Raw genomic sequence first — 23,363 nt, 5'->3', positions numbered from 1 at the left:
ACACATTTCAAAGCTAGTATGAGGAGGAGGCATGTGGCAGAAGTTGAGAATTTTACTATTTAACTTCCAATCTAAGTCAACATAGTGAGCAATCAAACATAAATAGCCCTCGGTCGTACAAGCTGTCCACATATCAGAAGTTAAGCATATCCTATTAGGAATGCTAGCCAATGTCTGTCAAAGCTTCTCCTTCTCACGCTTGTAAACTTTTAATACATCAGTCTTTGCAGTATTTCTACTAATATGAGCATAATATGGATTCAAGTACTTCAACCAAGCTCTAATCTTTCTATACTCAACGGATTTGAATGGCAAATCATGCTCAATTATTGCAGCAGCACACATGTCACGGGATACCAATTGGTCTATAGTGTGAGACTTTAATTTTCCTTGTCCATCTATCATCATTTGACCCACATCTTCAAACTTAGTTTTTGGACAATCATCTAAGTGACGAGTCATAGAATGTGTCCCATATTTATTCCCATCAGCTTTGTATTGTGCATTACAAGCATTGCACTCAACCCTCTTAACCCCATCAGGCAACTCTTCTAAAATTGTGAAGAAATTCCAACATTTAGCTCTTGTTGATCTTGACCTTTTTTTATTTGTACTAGCATTAGAAGTAGGATGTACATCATTATCAATAGCATTCATATCATTAGGGTCACTTGTTTGAGTTGTTTCAGGCACAACAATATCTGCTACAATAAGTCAACAACAAGTCAATAATTGCTACCACGTGAACAACTAACTTGTAACAGTTACAGCAACTAGATATATCAACAATAATTTCAAAACCATACATTTTTAAAATTAAAAAATGATGTAACACAGTAACAGATTGAAGGAATTTGAAGCTGAAATTTGGCTAAGTGACTTTGCTTATTTAGATGTCATAGTTTTAGAAGCTCATGAACAGAACAGTGACTAAAAAGTAAAAATGTCTCAATGCTATAGTAAAAATGAAACAAAGATTCAGAGAACATAAAACACAAGTGGTTTGATAAATTGAAGAAAGCAACAAAGATTCAGAGAACAATTCAAGCATAAATTGAAGAAAAAACATTAATTTGGGGGGAATTAAATTAGGGTAAAATTGATTTGGGAAAAACTAAATTAGGGAAATTGAATTGGGGAAAATCAAACCTGAATCCACTTGTTGTGATGATCGTGATCGTTGTCTTCTTTGGATGAGATCACAGTTGCCATCATTGTGGGTAGTTGGTGGTTTATCCTTATTATGGCCATGGGATCTGGTTGTCATGGTGGAGAATGAAAGTTGAAGGAAGAAGAAGAAGTGAAGGAAGAATTGAAGAAAGAATTGGTGAGTGAAAGAAGTAGAACACCGTGTTCACTCACTGTGGCTACTGTGGGTCTGTGGCAATTGGCAAATGTAAAAGAAATTGCCAATTTAAGGAGTTTGGGCCACTACACACTGGGCCAAAATTAAAATTTAAAGTGTAGAACGTAATGCCCGCGGGCAGCCCGCGTAGCCCATTTAAAATGCCCGCAAATAAAGCGGGCAAACGGGCCGGGCAATATGGGCTAACGGACAAAAATACCATGCCCTGCCCGCATTTTTTTGCGGGCAATGCGGGCTGGCCCGCGGGCAATGCCCATATTGACACCCCTATGTATGACACCATATCAGCATAGCCATACTTTTCTGGAGGTTTTATATGTCTCATTTGCCTGTCCCTAGCCAACTGATAATATTGTAATTGGGAGATATCATTATCAGTACATGCATCATGGACTTCTTCTTCTTGATCAAGTGTTTTTTCTTTTGTTGGCTCCACCTCAAACTCCACCTTCTCCAAGATATTAGGATCTTCATTTTCACTTGATGACTTTGTATGAGGCTTCAACATTTCAACTTCATTAAAAGTAACATCTCTACTAATAATGCACTTTCTTTTCTCTGGCCACCATAACTTATATCCTTTCACACCATCAGGATATCCAAGAAAAATGCATTTCAATGCTCTTGAAACCAATGCAAAACATATGCAGAACAACCAAATATCCTCAAATTTTCATACTTTGCCGGAATACCCGACCACATCTCTTCTGGAGTTTTGAAACCAATGGTCGTTGATGGACATCTGTTGATCAAGTAACAAGATGTACTGACAGCTTCCGCCCAAAATTCTTTTGGCAATCCAGCATTTGACAACATACATCTTGTCCTTTCAAGTAAGGTTCTATTCATTCGTTCTGTAAGTCCATTTTTTTTGGAGTGTGTCCCACGGTATAATGTCTGACAATACCGTGATCCTTGCAAAAATTTCTGAATTCTCTCCTACAAAATTCTAGACCATTGTCAGATCTCAGTCTCTTGGTCTTTCTCTCGAGTTTTTTTTTTATCAAGGTTTTCCATTGTTTGAACTTGAAAAATGCTTCACTTTTGTGTTTCAAAATGAAAATCCACACCTTCCTTGAATAGTCATCAATGGATGTTAACATGTATCTACTACAACCATGAGAAGGTACTTGGGAAGGACCCCACAAGTCAGAATGTACATAATCCAATGTGCCTCTTGTTCGATGAACTGTAGCATTGAATTTTATCCGACATTGTTTTCCGAAAACACAATGTTCACAAAAGTCTACCTTTCCAACTTGTTGACCGCATAGTAATCCTTGTTTGGCCAACTCGGCTAGACCTCTTTCACTGACATGACCCGTTCTTAGATGTCATAGTTTGGTGACATCAGAATCAAATGTTGAGGAGACAGCAACAACACCTGTGATTGTGTTTCCTTGTAACATATAGATACTATTCTCTTTATTTCATTTCATTACCACCATAGTGCCTTTAGATATTTTTATAGCTCCACCTTCACCTTTGTAGCTATAACCTTTTGAATCTAGTGTTCCCAAGGAAATCAGATTTTTCTTCAATTCTGGAACATGCCTTACATTTGTCAATGTCCTTACGATTCCATCGAACATCTTGCAGGGAGCATTATTTCCCAAAAGGACCTTGCCCCCATTTAAGGGTTGGTAAGTGGAAAACCAATCCTTAATGGGACACATGTGATATGAGTGTAACGCCCCGAAAAATAATACTTCTCAAAAACATTGCGGAAAAATGGGTAAATTTTTTTTTTTTGAATAAAGAGACTGTATAAAATTGTTTCCTTTTAAAACCTTCCTTTTCCGGGTTCTAATCAAGGAATTTGGGGCATTAATAACGAAATAAAGAATTTAGAGCAATAATAACGATGTTCGAGAGTCGTATGATGATATGATGGTTAAGGTGAAAGAGTTTAAGGAATGAAGTGGATGAAGTTGTGGGTTCGAGCCTCACCCATAGCAAACTTAAAACAATAAAAAATTTATGCAATCTTTTATCTTCTTTATTTGCTACACTTATATACAAAAGAGTTTTGTACATAAAATATTCTTAGTTTTAGAGTGTAATGTTTTTCTGTTCCATTGATTCAAAGAGTTGATAGCAAAGGTTGGTCTCGGTGTGGATACACACGTAGAATCTTCATAATTTTGAAGAACAACTTTAAAGAACAACTTTAAAGATTCAAGAACTACAATCGGGTATGCATTTTATATGCAGTTTTTTTTAGTTATATATAATTTTAGACACAAATAGATCCATGTTTATTCCGCTGCCTTCTTTAATAACACGATGATTTTTTTTTTTCTAGAATATATGAAAGAGGTCAAAACAGTATACATACTTGAATTATAGAAGGAGAAGTGTGTCCATAGATTTCTTAAATTTGTTATTTTAGACAGGCCAAAATTTAGGCATGAGAGCAAGCTCGTAAATGGATGTTCATTTTGAAGCTTTCTAAAATCTTGATGTTACAGATTATACAAAATTATAGTGACAATGCAATTTTTTCACATGTGATATTGGCCATCTGTTAGGATGGCAAAAATATATGCTCCTTGTGTACCACTAAAATATTTGTAATAGGTATTTGTAAAAATAGTTTATGGATGGGAACGAGAATCATAATACTTACTTCGCAGGTGCTTGCATATTTATAAATTTATTTTTAATTAAATAATTTATTATAATATACTTTTTTTTTTACTATTTTATAATTATATATTATCTATTTTAATATTACTTTTAATGACTTTTAGTGATTGAAATATATGATAATTTTAACATGTGTATAAATTTTATTATTTATGTATAATTATTTTATATATATTGATTAATACAAAATATATAAATATATATTTAAACTTAAAAACTCATTGGGTATCCACAAATATTTGCTATCCATGCGGGTACCAAAAAATAGTGCGGATATGAATATAGGAAAACACTACCCGCAAAATTAGTGCGGGTAAGGATATAGACTCTTACACCGAAAAGAAAAGGTTGGATTAGGAATTTAGGAGGATTGAGATTGTTGGTGCAGCGGAAGCAATCGTTGCATAGCGTTGACCATAAGCAATCAAATAAATACATAGAAGAGATGAAACAAGAGAATTTGTTAACGAGGTTCGACCAATTGTGCCTACGTCCCCAGGAGCGCTGAACGGCTACCAAGATATTATTAGAGAATAAGGATTACAAACTCTAGCACACCCGTGGGCCCACCTGCCCATGTGGTGTTTCTACTTGGTGCTTATATCTGGTGCACATTATAACAAGGGACTTGAGTCTAATATATAACATTGGTTATTCTACTCTATTCTAGTACTAGACAATGTGAGACTAACAGAATAACATATTTCAAGCATCCTCAGCAATCTCCATCTTGATTGAAATAGACGAACATCTCGCTCCTTAGGAAATCTACACAAGAATCTCCACCTTAGTGAATATATGACTCCACATTGTTCAATGTCTAATTCTCTTTAACTGCTCCCCTACAGCATAGACCTTCTGAGTATCCTTGACGATGTCACCAAGAGCCTAGCTCTCCAAACTTGTATTGCAGCTTCTCGTACAACCATCAAATGGAACATGCTGCCTAGCCACCTATTGCTAGGAAGTCTTTCGATATATTGGAACCTGTACACAAAAGTTCACCAACAATCGTCCTCTTCAATACTCAGTCAAACTGAACCTTGAAGCTTCATTGGAAAGCCTCAACCGCTACCACCATTGTCTACTCCGACAATCCTAGTTCAAAAGAACTATCATACTCCACCATAAGGAGTAGGGGTGGCAATATGGGCTTGGCCCGACGGGCCAGCCCGTTCGGATGGCTATTTTTAGCAGGTCGGGCTGAGGATTTTAGCCCAAAAACCCATATTCAGCCCGTTTTAGTAGCCCATTTTTTAGACGGGCCAAGACGGGCCGGGCTGGGCTGGCCCGACGGACCATTGTTAAAAAATAAAAAAACTAAAGTGTGTGACACTGTGCTGTACGTGGGGTGTGGCAACTGGTTTCTTCTTTAGAATTTTCAAGTTTTAAGCTAAGATGTTATGTTGTTATTGTAATATTGTAGACTTATGTTTGTGATTTTTTCTTTTAAAAGACATCTATCAAGTTTGTTGATTATTTTTTGTCTAAAAGTTTTAATTATGTACATTTTGGAGGGAAAACGGGCCAGCCTATCAGCCTACCAGCCTTACAAAATATGGGCCGGGCTGACATTTTGAGCCCTTTTAACAATACGGGCCGGGACGGGCCGACCCTTATTTTGGCGGGCCAATGGCGGGCTGGGCCGGGCCGGCCAACATTGCCACCCCTAATAAGGAGTATATCCACAACATACACCTTGCGTCAATGCTAACTAATGTATGTGTCACATCCTTGCATCCAAGCCAATGCCCATGTCACACCCCTGCATCTCTATCAATGCTCGTGTTACAACTTGCATCAAAGCCAATGCTCATGTTACACCCTACATCAAAGTCAAAGTCAGTCATCGCCTCTTTGCTTTTGTGGATCTGCTAACAATTAACATCCTTCACTATCACGTCTCAGACACGCCATTAGGATATTCTACTTCTCATCTCAAATGAGAATATTATCTCAATATCTAGAGATATATTGTTAACATCTGTCTTTGGGTCGAACTCAACACATGAGTCCTTATCTCCCCCTTGATCCTAACCCAATACATGAACTTATGGGGTTCTGGATCAACACATACATCACCCACACCACAGTTCCAGCATGTTTCATTCTCCTTCAACTCATCTACTCTATCTTTGCCATTACCTTTGACACAACTTATCTAACCATCATGCCTTCACCCTCTTTAGCCATTATATGACGTATGGGTTAAGAGCCATCTACCAATTGGCTCTGATACCAATTGTTGGTGCAGCGGAAGCGATCATTGTGCAGCGTTGGCCACAAACAATAAAATAAAGGCATATAAGAGAAGAAACAAGAGAATTTGTTAACAGGGTTCGGCTAATTGTGCCTACGTCTCCGGGAGCGCTGAACGGCTACCAAGATATTATTAGAGAATAATGATTAATGTTTGACTATTCTTCTCCTTGTTACATTAGATTTACATAACATAAATATATATAAGTCTCTACCCCAACCCCTTTACACTGGCTCAAGCCCAATAAAATTGTTATATTTATTAAAAAATTGATTAGTAAAAAATATACATATTAATTTTTATTAGGTATCCATTTTTTTAGTCTTGGGTTTAGGGTTTAGAAAATTTAGTCTTGTGGATAAAAAATACTTACTGAGAGAGTTAGCCCCACATACATATGGATATTTCCGACTCGGATAAGATTGCATTTTTATTGGAATGAGATAGAATTACGGACATGCTTTTCAGACAATAAAATCTTCATTCTTGTTGGGAGGCTTCATTTTCTTTATAATATGAGATAACACCAAAAAATTGAATATGAACTTTCTCTACTAAAAAGTACTACCCAACTTATGAGACTTCATTTATCAAGGTTTGAAGAGAATAGATATATGTAATCTTATTCCACAAATTGAGAAGTTGTTTTCAAGATTTCAACTTATGATCATTGTGTCAAACTCACCCTAAACTTTCTCAATTATATAAATTTAAAAAATATCTTTACATTTTAATCTTTGAGGGGAATTTTTTTTAAGTAAAAAAATTTGTTCACTTTAGGATAAGGATTTTTTTTTTTGAAGTGTGCGTTTGTTAAGTATTACTTAAATAGGTGGAATATTAGCATTTAGTATTTAACTTACGATATCGGGATATTAAGGAAGCCTTCCACTCCTTGTTAGTAGGGCAATTTGTTTACATGCATGTCAACTAATTTACCTTTTTAATCTAAGGAAAAGGAAAAAATTGCAGTGTCCTTAAATTTTGCTCATGACAATTAAAATTACTTACCATTTGGCTCATTAATGCTTACATCCAATTTTTTATATAAGATCCTCTTTGATCTCTTTGGTTTGTTCCATTTGTTGAACATCCCTTATACTATTATTAATTCATTTTGCCTTCTTCAAATAAAAGTTAAATCTCAGCATTATTTCATTATTTAGTATGCCACATGTCTACATCACTTTAAAAGAAAAAACAAGAGAGAGTAGTTTTCTTTAGTAATCCTGTTTAGTTCGTTACTATGATTCTGTGTCACAGCACATGAAAACCTTGAACTGCAAAATGGCATGTTCTTTCATATGGGAAATCTATAACTCTCCTAAATTTAATAATTATCATTGTATTCATTACATTGTTTTACTTACTATATACTTAGAATTGGGATCGGATGTTCCACATTTTGTGTCTCAATCCAATAAAAATTTGTTATGTATTTAAAAAGAAAAATAAAAAATATACAAAATAATATTTTTATGCTATTTGATGAGATATGATTGATTTGAGACATGAGAACATGAAGTTTTTGTGATAGAGTATCTGATTCTATTTACCTCGGCAACTTAAAGCACAACCTTTTTCTCGTTGATTGCATGGCGGTAGACAGACGCAAAACAAGACTTTACTTCCATTCCACGTTATTGAAACTAACACTTTTCTCTTATCATCAACATTTGTGAACTCTCCTATCCCAAGAACTAATGGTGGCACTATGGGGTTTGAGCCTCTCTCCATTTCTAATGCCATTGTCCTACTACATTCTTTGGACCACAATCTCACACACAATTCATCACAAAACTTATTTTATTTAATTATGATATTTTGATATTTATATTCTGATACATGGGATTAGTTTGAGAGATTGTGCCAGTATTATGGGGATTCAAAAACTTTTTATACTGCAAATGAGAGCACTATAATATACTATATAAAACTGCATGTGTTTGAGTAAACCAAGAGTTCAACAAGTTGTAGCTAGAACTGTAGATGTTGGAAAAAAGCTCATATCTTTGACTTGATTTTATGCTTCAAATTTGACTTAGGTTTTTCACATAAGAGAGAACTTGCTATAAATAACAAATTACCCTTTTGAAGGGATTCCTCTTTTCTGCAAGATTTTTAGACAAACATACCTTTAACAAGGGAGAATATATATAATAGATGCTCATGAAGAGTTCTACTACTTGTATTTTGCTTGTGTTTCTTTCTGCTGCCTTGTTATCCACTGCAAGGTTGATCCCTGAAGGTATGTCTTCAATCTTTGGTATATGTAACTTAATTGATTTTCAGATATTGAGCAGACATTATAGGCTTATAATGACCATGGAATGTTGAAAAATGCAGGTGCTGAAGTAAATGGAAGTTCGGCTATGAAGGTAATTAAGTATACATATTTAATTCAAGTTATTTTCTTATTATTGGATTTAAATTCTCTATATCTCTTTTTCATGTATAAATTTTTTGTCTAGTTGTAATATCGTTCATGTAGGAGGAAATGAAGAGAAGAAAAAAATGAGATAGAGACATAGAGTATTTTAATATGAAGCAATGCTATTGACAAATCAACTTTTCAACATTTTCTATTAACCAATATTTGTTTAATTTAAGGTTTTCACTTTATAAAATTATAAAAAGTGAAAATAGAATAGTTGAGTATGAATTGCATCTCCCTTCAATCTATTTCTCATTATACTAAAATACAAAAGAGAGTGCTTTTCATTTCACTAAATAAATTACAAGTGGTTAATAATCTAATATATTGGTAACTTCTTGTAGGTAACTATTGCAACTAGTATTACAAACAAAACTATGGTGAAAAGCCAAGTTGCAATTGAGGAGAACTTGAAGAAACTAAGTGTAAAGCAGGTTATGAGAAAACTTGGCAATGCTAAGAAATCAGCTTCAAATGTACATGGCAATAGAAGTGTAAAAAGCCGTTTGCCTGATGAGTTTGATAAGGGTTTTATGGCTTTTACTGCTGATTATCATAGACCACAGCACCACCCACCTAAGAATAACTAATGAAATCTTGAACTTCATCTTTTCAGTTGAAGATACTTTCTTGTTTATGTTTAATTTTCCAATTTATTAGTGTTGCTTTGTCAAATGTTGTGTCACTAATGTTATAAAGTGTTTTGTATGTGGAAGTTAGTTTTTGTTATGCAAGTGTTTTTTGTCAATGTAAGTTAACATGTCAAATGAGTGTAAGTTAAAAAAGTACTTAAGATATAACGTTTCTCACTCTCATTCCTCTTGTGTTGGTTGATGGCAAATGATGCTAGGGCACCTTTTATTTATCTTCTTTACATATATATGTATTTTTTCTATATGTTTATGATTCATTTTATAAATAGAGTAGGACATAAAATGATCAAAGGGTTATAAAGTGGAAGATTTTCTAGCCATTGCCAAAGAAAATATATATTTTATTTTGTTCTTGTATCAATCCTATCTTAGTGTTTATGGAACTAATCCTCTCCAACACAAACCCCTCTCTTAAACTAAAATATGTCTCATTACCATAAATGTTGTTGGTCATCCATCCAATATATCCAAAAGGAAAGCCTTCTCTAAAGGATAAATTATTGGATAAGATGAGATTATTGGTACTTGATGTTATATATCATCATTAGTTATACATTTTGTATTGTCTTCTAACATATATGTAATAGATAATAGAGGGTGAAAATGCACGACCACCTAATAATTCCTAGCTGCAGAGAAACAAGTTGCAGGTGTGGAGTAAGAATGTTTTTTTAGGAAAAAGACAATTTTATTAAAAGAAGTATTTAAACGTACAAAAGATTACAAAAGTGCTCATAATTGTATCACTCCATAACTCTGTGTGTCATATGTTTATGATTAATCAGAAAAATATATTTAAGTTAATTGAATTAAAAATACTATCTTTTTGAGCCAACCAAATAGATAAAATTGTTGCGAGCCAAATAATACTCCACAACTTCTGAGAGTTTTGTTGATTGGCATACCAATGTGAATGGTAAAATTGTTGCTTGTTCATGAGAGAGTGCAATACATAGATCAACCATTTTTACATTAGTTGTCAATCCAAGTAGGTAAACCTGTATGAAGAGAAGAGGTGTTTAGAGATTATAGTTGATCGTTACAAAATATGCATAACAGTACTACCCTATGATGGGACAACTCCCCTTCTAAGTAAGGCTTTTGTGATTGGCATGTAGTTGTTGTAGTTGTGATCCATTTGGTGTGTGGGCTTGACGAGGAGCTTCTAAGCTGATTTGACTGAATAAATGTTTGATTTTTCATGGGCCTCTCGATTGGATATTTTTGGAGGTTCTGCATAAAAGTATCTATTAGTTCAAGTTCCCATATAAAATGTTGTCTTCACTATGTTAAATGTCATTTTCATTTCTCCTCGCTTATGTACGCATCCCTTTACTGACTTAAATTGAAAAATATATTGTACCTCATCATAAGGCTTCCGGATCATAACCAACGTCTTTCAAAAACTTGATATTTTTCTCGTCCCCAACTTTCTTCACAACTACATTCTAGAACCAATGTGTGTGTCCATCCCATGAGAACTAGATTGTACATGTCTCTAGTCCAAAGTAAATTTTTGTATGTTTTAGTTTTTGGTTTTATGTTCTAGCTGGATGATAAGGAATGACTCCCTCTTTTCTGAAAAAAAAATCAAATTTTGGAGATGATTCTATGCTTTATTTGGGGTTGAACACTTTGATTTTTGTCATTGCTATATGACCCTTGGTCTTGTATTACAACAAGTATAGTTCCATCACTGTAGGTGTTTTTTTCTTAGCCCATTGTGCGTATATAGTTGAGTACCTATTGCACTCCTTTTATATAATTCCTTTTGCTTCAAAAAAATATAGCATACGTTTTTTGTTCTTAAATTTCTTTAAATGTTTTTCCGGTTATTATAGGGGGAAAATATATCATTTACACATATCCTTCCAGTAACTAATAAAACGTGACTTCAATTCATTTTATGAGAGCCATTAACTAGACGGATAACGGATGTGATATAATAAAAGCTATATCATCCTAAAAATTATTTTCACCGAAAACTTATATGAATGATTTTCCAGGCATATGAAGTTCACATATATCACTTTAAAATGATATATGACACTTATTTGTGATTAAGAAGATTTTTAGTATTGTGTTAGAAAAATATAACAGTTTTATAATCAAATTATAAAAAAAAGTGCATGTATAAGATAATGTAAGAGAAACCACTTCATTCTTATTAATTATTGTTTATTTCTTTATAGGAAACCGAAAGAATATATCCTTTAAAAAGATCAAATTGTCAGAGGAAATGATTACTCTAATTGCATTTATTGTCAATGATATGCGGTAGATTAGGAGACCAATTTAAAATAAAAGATGATTCTATATAAAATTGATATTCTTAATTTATACGAAAGTAAATAAAAAAAATTAAGTGTAAGAATGTACTTATTAATAGTATGGGAATAGATGATGTCCTCTTACTATAAGATAATTTATCTTCTTCTACCAGTAAAAATATAACATGTATAATATTTTGTCTAATTTTAAAAATATTTTTATAGAAAATAATTAAATTTGACACATGTTATGGTTTTAAACTTTTAATAATTATGTAAGATAACTTATTTTCTTATACTAGGTATATTTTGACGGGGGAAGTAGTATAAAAAATGTCTCCCACTCCATGACCATCCCCTCACTGTCACCAATGCAATTCTCTGTTCACACTCTTCACATTTTTACATATTATTCCACTTGGTGATCTTAGAAGGAACCGAACTTCAAAGATTTCAATACCCTTTTTCCAAATCGGTGTATCTCTCTATCAATCAATATCAATATTCTAAAATCATGATAGACTTGCATGGTTAGGTAAAAATCATTTTCAAAAGATGACTAACACGAAATTATTCACTTGTAGCAGGCCATTCATTAATCTAATTCCATAATTCATTCCTATTGTGTGAGACACCAAGAAATAATTCATTTATTATTTCATAACATATTTAGTCAATCAAATCAATCGTATTAAACGAAAAAACATCATATCTTTTTAAAAAATATCATTAATTTATCTTTTAAAAAATATCATTAATTTATCTTTTTAAAAAATATCATTAATTTATCTTTTCCAGCTGGTTTGATGGTGAAGGATACGATTACAAAGAGTGAAGTGAAATAAATCATGGGTTTGAATTTCACTCGTAACATATTAAAAAAATAATTTTTAGATGGTTTAATGATTAAGATGAAAGGTTTGAATGAACAAGGTTGAAAATTTGAGTCTGACTTACGACAAATATTAAATACTAGCATTTACCGATTAAAAAAATCAATTAAATCAATCATATTAAACGAAAAAATCTCATTAATTTAGCCTTCAATTAGGTTTTCTAAAGAACATTAGTCTATGTTTGCTCACGGGACATCACTATTTTCAAATAGAATATTATTGATACCTTGAATCTGATCTTATCAGAATTTTGTTCTCACGTGAAACCAAATATTGTTAGAATGATCAATACTAACTATGTTAAAGGATTTCATTGTCTAGATTAGATGATGTTTCATTGGGGTTGTTATATCTAACTATCCTCAAGGGTTGAAATTAAATGTCTTAACACATGCATCTATCATTCATATTCAATGATAATTTACCCTTAAATAAAAATAATACAAATAAATAGTACATAATATAGTAACCATATATAAATCTTTATTCTATCAATCTGTATATATTACACTCTTAATATTATTCTTACAGAATATAAAGTGGTATTTTGTACACACAGTCCCACCGAAAAATTAATATTTGGAAAATAGATTTTTAAAATGTTTTTTTTTATAAGTATGAGGAAATAATTGATATGTTAATGTGTCACAGGATCTGAGTCGAAAAAAATGACTAAAGTTTTAAGTGTTTAAGCTAATTTTTAAAGCTTAAAAACATAAACATGTAACAAATTCACAACTAACAACAAACCAAGCATTTTCCAGACAATACAGTTCAAACTCTTTATCCTTTTGCAATTAAGTGATTCCATAATACAAGCTTAAAATTAAAAGTCTTAAACAAATAAAAAATGGTAAAATGTAGCCAAAAAATAACTCTCCACCGTGTTTAGTTAAAAAGATAAAATTTCTCCCGATTATGTAGTACTGTTTAAACTTTAGATCCCTTTTGTGTGCTTTTCATTCTTTAATTAGTAATTCATTTTGTCTTCTAAAGTGTATAATATATATATGAAGCAACTTAATTACATAACATTAGATAACCTATATTGTCCAATTTCCATTTATGATGATAAATTAACCGGAAGGATAAGAAAGATACATAGACAAAATGCTATAAATACCATGGTCTAGTTTTAGAATTCAATGTTCTTTATATACTAAACCTTGGAAGTTATAATGTTACTGTTTGTTTCAGCTAACTAACACTATGACACAACAACCATCAATGGATGTTCCAGACAGGTATCCGGGCAAGCTTACCCTTAGGGTGGTTTTCACTTGCATCATGGCAGCCTCTGGAGGATTGATTTTTGGTTATGATCATGGTGTTTCAGGTAAATCCAATCATTTATTTTAATTATTTTTTCATAAAGTTCTTGTTTTGATGCTATTAACTTTTTTAATTACTCATTTTGGTTCTTGTTTGGATCTGAGAATCATGTTTTACATATGGGTTTTCAATCTGATGGGATTTCTAATATGTGGTTTTGGTTGTTAGAGTATTTTCCTTAATGTTAGTGAAGTGATTAACAAAAAAGAATAATTTTTTATCTCTGTTTTCATCCTGGAAGTCATGTAATTTTATGGGTTCTGAATCTGATGCATATCTTCTGGTTGATGATATTTCTGATAAGGGAAAAAGTTTCAATTTTTTTTGTTTTTGTTCATAGGTGGAGTGACTTCAATGGATTCCTTCCTGAAACTATTCTTTCCATCTGTTTATGAGAAGGAGTCTCACTTAACACCTTCTTCAAATCAATACTGCAAATTCAACAGTCAGATATTGACATTGTTTACATCTTCTCTGTACCTAAGTGCTCTTGTTGCGGGTTTTGGTGCATCCAGCATATCCAGAATGCTAGGTAGGCGTGCAGTAATGCTTATAGGTGGAATATGCTTTGTATTTGGTGCATTGCTCAATGGATTAGCCATAGCCATATGGATGCTCATTGTTGGGAGGTTGTTGCTTGGTTTCGGCATTGGATTCGCAAATTCGGTATATATTTGCTCTAGAACTCAATTGTGATAAATCATTTACCTATGATTATATTACATGAAGCTAACAAAATTGTTAATTACTCTTTGAATGTGCAGTCAGTTCCAATCTATCTCTCAGAGATGGCTCCTTATAAGTATAGAGGAGGCCTTAACATGTGCTTTCAATTGTCAATCACTATAGGCATTTTTTCAGCCAATCTCTTCAACTACTTCTTTGCGAAAATCCTGCATGGTAATGGGTGGCGCTTAAGTTTGGGTCTTGGTGCAGTCCCTGCTGTTATTTTTGTTATAGGCTCACTGTGCCTTCCTGATTCGCCAAGCTCCCTTGTTGAACGAGGCCGCCACGAAGAGTGCAAAAAGGAGCTTGTGAAAATTCGTGGTACAACTGATATTGATGCAGAGTTTAAGGATATACTTGTTGCTAGTGAAGCTTCCCACAAAGTGAAACACCCTTGGAGAACCTTGCTGGAGAGGAAGTATAGGCCCCAGCTCGTTTTCGCCATATTAATCCCCTTCTTCCAGCAATTCACTGGTCTCAATGTGATCACATTTTATGCTCCTCTTTTGTTCAGAACAATTGGTTTTGGAAGCACAGCTTCACTCATGTCTGCTGTGATCATTGGCTCCTTTAAGCCAGTTTCAACCCTCATTTCAATTCTTCTTGTAGATAAATTCGGAAGGCGCACCCTTTTCATCGAGGGTGGTATTCAAATGTTGATTTCCCAGGTACATATTCTCATTTCCCCTACGCAGACGTGTTATATTTTTTCCTTTCCATTGGTTTTGTTAGAGGGTGATCATATGCTCAACAATAAGGTTACTCCTTAACTACCTTGTAAGCCGCCAGCTTCCAAATACTGGAAATAGTCTCTCCACTTTCGGAAGTAAGGCTGCATAATATGCCTTCCTTAGTCTCTTATGGACGAGGCTTCCCTTATTCTCATTGGTTTTTTTAGTTACTAACCGTTATGTTTATGACTGTTTTGTCCACAGATTGTGATGACAATTGCTATTGCTATTGCATTTGGCACAAGTGGGAACCCTGGCAAACTTCCCACATGGTATGCAGTTGTTGTTGTGGGTGTCATATGTGTGTATGTTTGTGGTTTTGCATGGTCTTGGGGTCCTCTAGGGTGGTTAGTACCCAGTGAAATCTTTCCTCTTGAGATTAGACCTGCTGCTCAAAGTGTCACTGTTGGTGTCAATATGATCTGCACTTTCATAATAGCTCAATCCTTCACCGCGATGCTATGTCACATGAAGTTCGGCTTGTTCATCTTCTTCGGGTGCTTTGTGGTTATCATGACCACATTCATCTACATACTATTGCCAGAGACAAAGGGTGTGCCACTTGAGGAAATGGCTATAATCTGGCAGAGACACCCCATTTGGAGCAAATTTGTGGATGAAAAAACCAAAGCAAGCAATGGAGACTCCAAATGTTGATTGTGTAGTTTCAATGTTGTATTTGTGCAAGTCTAGTTTAACATGAAAAATTCATAGGCATAGGCAGTAAATAGCTTTCTGATGATGCTGTGACATATATAACATGTAAGTCTAGTTCTTTAATATGAAGAAGTCTAGCACGTTCAGATTCTATCTCGATAAAATTAGTAATGAAAATGTAATTAGCTACACTTTGAGCTTATTTGCGAGTTTGTTTTTGGAGAGAGAGAAGACTTGAGAAGTTTCTTGCAAGTGTGTCTCATGATTCTCAAGCAACTTGTAAAGAGATCATCGAGAAGTTTGGAGAGGTCGTAGCCATTTCGAAGCTTGCATGAAACCCAAGTGTTATAAAAGGTTTGGCCCTGCAGCACTTGGTTGTTTTGCATACTTGGGACACCAACTGAATTGTGCACTAGGTCCCTGATTCTGGTACTTCCCAAAATATAAAGTTTTGTAGATAATGTACAAAATAATTACATTATGATCATGCACTCATAAAAAAGTAGTTACCCAAAAGATATACAAGACATTGATAAGCAGGTCATTGTTTTTCATATATATGTTTTCATCGTGACATTAATATAAGAGGTTAATATCATTTTTATAAGCAGAAGAGATGCCTCTGTTTTTTGAAATACACCTTTGGTAAATGTAATTTTCTCTTTTGAACCAATTAAATCTTTTTTGATCCGTATAATACCACAATGCTATGAACCACGGATTCGTCAAACACTTTCATGTGTCGGTGTCCGACACGTATCCGACACGGATACGCTCAGATTCACGAAGGATACGTATTCATAGAGTATCTAAAAATTAAAAAAATAAAATAAAATAAATAAATATTAAAACATGTATCTGATTCGTTTTCAATAAAATATAGAATATATGGATTCGTTTTCAGTAAAGTATAGGATATATAGATTCGTTTCCAGAATAAAATAGATTCGTTTCCAATAAAACAGGATAAAATAGATTTTTTTCCAATAAAACAGGATAAGATAGATTTGTTTCCAATAAAACAGGATAAGATAGATCTGTTTTCATTAAAATATGATAATATATATTTGTTATGGAAGACAATGATTTTAGGATAGATTCGTTTTCATTAAAATATGATAAGAGAGATTTATTATAGATGACAACGATTTTAAATTTTTATTATATTTTTTACTTTGGATATTTTGATTTACACTTATAATTTTATCATATTTTATGTGTTTTTATTATTTTATACGCATATTCCTAAACGTATCATATCCTGTATTTTAGAAAAAATGTGTGTCGACATATCGGATACATATCGTACCCGATACACGTATCAATATCCGTACTTCGTATTCACAATGCACATGTGAACATGGTAATGAGTTCTAATGAGTCTGTCCCTACCACATATGAAAATTGAAGGACCAATCATTTGTAATCCCAAAGGATATCTAAAATTTATATCACACCAATAAAAATATGATGTATCAATTAAAAAAATATATAATCAGTAAACTGACAGTGTAAAATTAGTACATCATCCATTATTGATTTGTATTATTTATGTTTGAGAGTTAATAATATTTAATAAATCAATGATGAATGTTTTGCTAAATATTTACAGTGTAAGTATGAGTGTAAAATATGTACACTGACTGTGTAAAGATTTATATACCTGCACACTATCATCCACCCTTCATTTGGATTACTATTTTTGAAAATCAACAATAATTAAACATCAATGATGATGATACAATGACCGTGTATAAATCTTATACACACAATCGGTGCATACAAATTTTTCTTTTTCTATTTAGGAAATGAAGTATTCCATTCATGAAAGAGCAAGTCCACCATTTGATCAAAACCTCGATCACCAGCATGTCTTCAAAGCCTCATATCTTGATTTTCCCCTACCCAGCACAAGGCCATTTACTCCCACTCCTTGATCTCACCCACCACTTAGCCCTTAAATCCATAACAATCACAATCATCATAACCCCAAAAAACCTTCCTACCCTCAACAATCTCCTCTCTACACACCCAACCGCCATCAACACCCTCACCCTCCCTTTCCCTTCTCACCCAAACATTCCCCCGGGTGCAGAAAACATCCGTGATATCGGCAACACCGGAAACTACCCCTTCATCAATGCCCTCTCAAAACTTCAAAACCCTATTATCCACTGGTTCAACTCCCACAATAACCCACCTGTGGCTCTTATCTCCGATTTCTTCCTCGGTTGGACTCAGCAACTCGCTACCCAACTCGGTATCCCGAGGATCGGTTTTTACTCCAGCAACGCGTTCTTGACCGCTATTATGATCAGATGCTGGCGTGATTTACTACCTCCGCCGCCGCCGCACGCGGTGGTTCAGTTCCCTGGATTACCTGGAACGCCGTCGTTTAAGCGTGAGCACCTTCCCTCCATGTTCCTTCGCTATAGGTAGTGTCATAACTTTTCCAAATATTTTATACATATAATTTTAGTATTTATTCATATTTTTTATTGCATATATATTTAAGTCTTCAAAAACAAAAAATATCGCAAAACAATGATGACAGATGATGTAGTGAATATGATTTTGTATAAACATAGCATAGATTACACTCTTTAATTTATATTTCGAATGTGGGTATTGCTATTCGAATTTTTTGGTTTATACTTTGTCGTTCGGAACAGGGAATTGGATTCGGAATCTGAGTTTGTGAAGAAAAGTTATGAAGCTAACGCAGAGAGCTGGGGATGCATATACAACACGTTTCGCGAATTGGATGGTATGTATCTGGATCATCTTCAAGTCCAGTTTGGTCACCAGAGATTTTTCGCGGTTGGCCCGTTATGTTCTAATCGGGTTGAATCAGACCCGGATGGAAGATCCGAAGTGTTGAAGTGGCTTGATCAATGGGAAGAGGATGGTTCGGTTTTATATGTGTGTTTTGGGAGTCAGAAAGTGTTAAGGAAAGAACAGATTGAGTCTTTGGCATTCGGGTTGGAGCATTCTGGGACCCGATTTATATGGGTATTGAAAGATGGTAATGGATCATTGCCAAATGGGTTTGAGGACCGGGTTTCAGGTCGGGGACTTATAGTGAAAGGTTGGGTACCACAAGTGGCAATTTTGGGTCATCGGGTTGTGGGTGGGTTTTTAAGTCATTGCGGTTGGAACTCGGTGTTGGAAGCGATGGTGGCGGGGGTGGCAATTTTAGGGTGGCCAATGGAAGCTGATCAGTTTGTGAATGCTAAGCTATTGGTGGAGGATATAGGGGTGGCAGTGAGGATATGTGAAGGGGCAGATTCGGTGCCCGACCCGGATGAGTTGGGTCGGGTCATAGCTGGGTTGATGGGTGGGGATAGTTTACAAAAAAGAAGAGGAAAGGTAATGAGAGAGGAAGCTTTTAAGGTTGTGGGTAAGGATGGAAATTCTTCCAAGGAGTTGGATGAGCTTGTGAAAGCATTGATGCAACTTGGTGTTAGAGAATGATAATGAGTAAATTCAAGATGGTGAGTCTTTTACTTTTACTATGAAAATAAATGACTAGGGGTAAGTGATGTTGTATTTTAAACCTTAACAACATGAAAATAAATGGCTAATGACAGATCATGTTGTAGTTTATTAATGTCTCAGAAATATGAAGAATTCACTACTTTGATCCTTTAGTTGTTAAAGGACTTCAAGCTTATTTTTAAATTAACATTTTATTTATTGCTATGTATTTATAATTTGTATACTTTTTATTATGATTAATTTCACCTCATTTTTATGTATTTACGCCATTACTTTTCGTTTTGGCATGTATGAGGGAACATGTAAATTTAGAAGCAATATAATTAGTCAGTTTAGACCATTGACTAAAAAGTTGGTCAATCTCAATTTACATGTAAACTCAATAACAAACTGAATAAGCTAGTAAAAAAAACTAGGAAAACACATAAAACTTACTAGTTCACACCCTTCCGGACAATTTCGAAATTTGGGGTGTTAAAGGTCATTGACAAACATAAGTATGAACATGAACCGACTCTATCCGCTCATCCAGTTTGGTTTGGTCTGATCATGTTGGAATTTGGTTTATTGGAAGTTATTAGTGAAAATTTTTAGGTGTGAAATATAAAAAACATTCAAGTCCTACATACAAGAATTTTGAAAAAAACTCTCAAGTCCCACGTAGGAGTGATGAAAAATTTGGAAAAAATCACATGTTATAAATAGAAACGTCATCCCTTCATATTTTCTTATCCCAAGTTGAATGTGCGTTCATTCAACTTTTTCTTTCCCCCTCATATTTTCTGCCGATGCATTTTCGGTAAACTTCTCATCATTTCTTTCTTTGACACTAGTAATTAGCAGAGGCAACCAAATTGTGAGAATTTTGAGAACTGACACTGATAGTCAGTATTGAGGGAAAATAATTGGCACGGGTACTCATATTATGGACATTTCGATCATATTATGGACATTTCGAGAACTGACACTGGTAGTCAGTATTGTGAGAAAAAAATTGACACAGGTAGCTATATTGTGGGTATTTTGAGAATTGACACTAATAGTCATATTGTGGGTATCTCGAAAAGTGACATTGGTAACCATATTGTGGTGGGTGTATTCGAGATCGGTTCTTACAGTGCAGTAAGAATTCGATAACAGAGATCTGAACTGTTTTGTTCTAGGGATAACGTGATTGATAGTCTGATTACACATTTTGGGCATTGTCATAAAACGTCTTAAAGAGAACGACCTATTCATGACTCAGTTAGTAATGATTATTTCGTGTCATTCAAAATTGTTGCGAGTTACACAAACAACAGATCATGATCGAGTCAAATAGGGTTGGGTTTCACTGAGTCTAAGGATGAGTTTAGATTAAAAAATTAGACTCAAACAATATTTAGGATCAGATATGAGACATACATGACCCGACTCGTCCTAAGGTCACTCACTTATCATATTTGCATGTGTTTCTATTCATTTGCATATATAATAATGATATCTTTTTTGTCTAAAATATCATTGATTCTCTAATTTTTTTTATCATATATAATTAACAATATATATACATATATCATTTCGTATGTCAAATTATATATCCATAATAATAACTAAAATATAAAATATTAGGAAGATTTTATCTAAAAGAAGTATACATTATATTTAACTGAGTTTAGGTTTAGGTTCGAAGGTTGTATCAATCCATATTTGGAGTCCGTTTAATTGAGTTTAGGTTTAGGTTCGAAGGTTGTATGAATCCATATTTGGAGTCGGTTTAACTTTAGGTCTAGGATCGAGTTCGGAATACAAAAAAAAGATCTTAACAATATTTATAATCGAGTAAAAGATAAGTCTTATCCGACCCAACCTGATTCATGCTTACCCATGATTCCTAACACCGATAAGTTCTCAAAGCATCAAAACACGTGATGTTCAATATGGCAGGAGAGTGAGGAGACACTAACAAAAACATAAATATACTCTCTCTCATAATTTTCTTATTATGGTATTCCAAATATTTTATGTTTTAGAAACTAAAATCATATTTACAATATAATTTCAAACTATACTCTTATAATTACTCATTTCTAACGATTTCTTTATTTTGGATTAAACAAAGTTATTTTAATCAAATTGTATTAAACTTTTACATCATTTAATATTTTTTAAATTAAATTACGTATGTAACATTAAACATCTAAAAATATGAAATGTAAGAAATATTTTGAAATCAAAATAAAAAATCACTTCCTAGTTAAAAAATACACCAACCAATTTTGATGAAAGGAATTGAAATCCTAAAAAAATCAAGGTACATCACTTAATTTTAGTTCTTAAACTTACATAACACACCAAATAAATTTAACTCAAATTAAGAGAAATATAATAAAAACTAATGGAGTGGAAGACCCATGGAGAAAATATAATAGAGAAAATGATACCGATAATTTAATGTGGTTTGACAATTTGCTTACGTCTACAGTTGAAGAGCAACAAGGATTATTCCACGTGATAAAAGAGAACTACAAGTGTTTCACTCACTTCCCAAAATTCAAGTACACCCAATTTCACTATCGCTCAAGTATTTCTTACACAATTAGAATAATAGAACAAAAAGAGAGAATATGCACTAAGCTAAGTATTAGGTGTGTTTACAATGGCATGAAACACTCCTATTTATAGCCAAAGCTCTTGAAGATTATGTGACCAAAGGGAAAGAGCATTAATATTGGTTTCACCATAACCACTTCTTTTTACTTGGCTAGAAATTCTCTCTTTCTTCAAGATGATCCTTAGCCACTTCTTTTTTTGATTGGATCAAGAAAGTCTTTTCATCATCCTTTTCTTTTAGCCAATATTCAATACATCTCCACATTGGCTTAAAGACTACCATAATTATTCTCCTGCTACTCTTCTTCATGCTCACTAGATATTCTAAACATTAATCAAGTCCAGACAATGTCTGGACTTGGTAGTTCGAACTGACTTCGTCATCATGTCCGCCTGATTATCTGCAGTATGTATTTTCTCCACTCTAACAACTCCTCTCTCCATTATGTCTCTGATAAAGTGCATCTGAACATCAATATGCTTAGTTCTTTCATGATACATTGGACTCTTTGTCAGATGTATAACACTTTGACTATCACAATAGATGGTTGTTTCTTCGAGTTGTATACCCAACTCTTCAATTAGACCTTTCTCCCAAATGGCTTCCTTTACATTTTCGTTACTGCGATGTACTCTGCTTCAGTTGTAGACAAATCAATAATTGATTGTAGTGTTGCTTTCCAACTAATAGTACAACCACACAGTGTAAATACATATCTGGTGAGCGATCTTCGCTTATCTAGATCTCCAGCATAATCCAAGTCAACATATCCAGTAATCTTGTTTCCAACATCTTTGACTTTACCATACAAGAGACCTATATTTGTGGTACCTTTCAGGTAGCGTATAATCCACTTCACAGCTTTCCAATGAACTTTACCAGGATTTGCCATATATCTGCTTACCACACTTACTGCATGAGCAATATCTGGTCTAGTACACACCATGATATACATGAGACTGCCAACCGCACTAGTATAAGGTACACTTGACATCACCTCTTTTTTATTCTCATTTTGTGGACACAAGACCATTGAAAGTTTGAAATGAGTCGCCAATAAAGTAGTGACTGGTTTAGCATTTTGCATGCCAAAGCATTCCAATACTTTCTCAATGTACTTCTTTTGTGACAGAAAGAGTGTCCCCTCTTTTCTATCCCTCTGAATCTTCATTCCCAGAATTTTCTTTTCAGCTCCTAAGTCCTTCATTTCAAACTTTGAGCTCAATTGAGCTTTCAAGTTTCTAATTTCTGACATGTTCTTACATGCGATCAACATGTCATCAACATATAAAAGCAAA

General features: G+C 33.9%; 4 protein-coding genes across 6 annotated transcripts; 3 read left to right on the top strand and 1 right to left on the bottom strand.

Moving 5' to 3' along the window:
• LOC109356717 (zinc finger BED domain-containing protein RICESLEEPER 3-like) lies at window positions 25-1,378 on the bottom strand. Of its 2 annotated transcripts, none has more exons than XM_019600206.1 (2): window positions 1,150-1,378; window positions 25-704 (listed from the first exon to the last, which is right to left on the bottom strand). In XM_019600206.1, exons 1-2 carry the CDS (start codon window positions 1,265-1,267, stop codon window positions 178-180), a joined length of 645 nt encoding a protein of 214 aa, XP_019455751.1. In that variant the 5' UTR covers window positions 1,268-1,378; the 3' UTR covers window positions 25-177. The 2 variants fall into 2 exon arrangements, with proteins under 2 accessions (XP_019455751.1, XP_019455753.1); XM_019600208.1 differs by having other exon boundaries at window positions 25-701.
• On the top strand, window positions 8,257-9,462 carry LOC109356719. Its single transcript, XM_019600209.1, has 3 exons — window positions 8,257-8,523; window positions 8,622-8,653; window positions 9,054-9,462. The coding sequence occupies exons 1-3, from the start codon at window positions 8,439-8,441 to the stop codon at window positions 9,297-9,299; spliced, it is 363 nt and encodes a 120-aa protein (XP_019455754.1). The 5' UTR covers window positions 8,257-8,438; the 3' UTR covers window positions 9,300-9,462.
• LOC109356716 (sugar carrier protein C-like) lies at window positions 13,619-16,171 on the top strand. The gene is made up of 4 exons (XM_019600205.1): window positions 13,619-13,864; window positions 14,201-14,526; window positions 14,625-15,254; window positions 15,522-16,171. Exons 1-4 carry the CDS (start codon window positions 13,738-13,740, stop codon window positions 15,972-15,974), a joined length of 1,536 nt encoding a protein of 511 aa, XP_019455750.1. The 5' UTR covers window positions 13,619-13,737; the 3' UTR covers window positions 15,975-16,171.
• On the top strand, window positions 17,790-19,686 carry LOC109357335 (UDP-glycosyltransferase 89A2-like). Of its 2 annotated transcripts, XM_019601236.1 has the most exons (3): window positions 17,790-18,409; window positions 18,647-19,497; window positions 19,583-19,686. In XM_019601236.1, exons 1-2 carry the CDS (start codon window positions 17,799-17,801, stop codon window positions 19,446-19,448), a joined length of 1,413 nt encoding a protein of 470 aa, XP_019456781.1. In that variant the 5' UTR covers window positions 17,790-17,798; the 3' UTR covers window positions 19,449-19,497; window positions 19,583-19,686. The 2 variants fall into 2 exon arrangements, with proteins under 2 accessions (XP_019456781.1, XP_019456780.1); XM_019601235.1 differs by having other exon boundaries at window positions 18,647-19,686.

Source organism: Lupinus angustifolius, chromosome LG09, assembly GCF_001865875.1.
Source record: "Lupinus angustifolius cultivar Tanjil chromosome LG09, LupAngTanjil_v1.0, whole genome shotgun sequence".
NCBI classification, from domain to species: domain Eukaryota; kingdom Viridiplantae; phylum Streptophyta; class Magnoliopsida; order Fabales; family Fabaceae; genus Lupinus; species Lupinus angustifolius.
The sequence above is the reverse complement of the archived record's forward strand: the minus strand, read 5'-3'. Positions and strand labels throughout refer to the sequence as shown.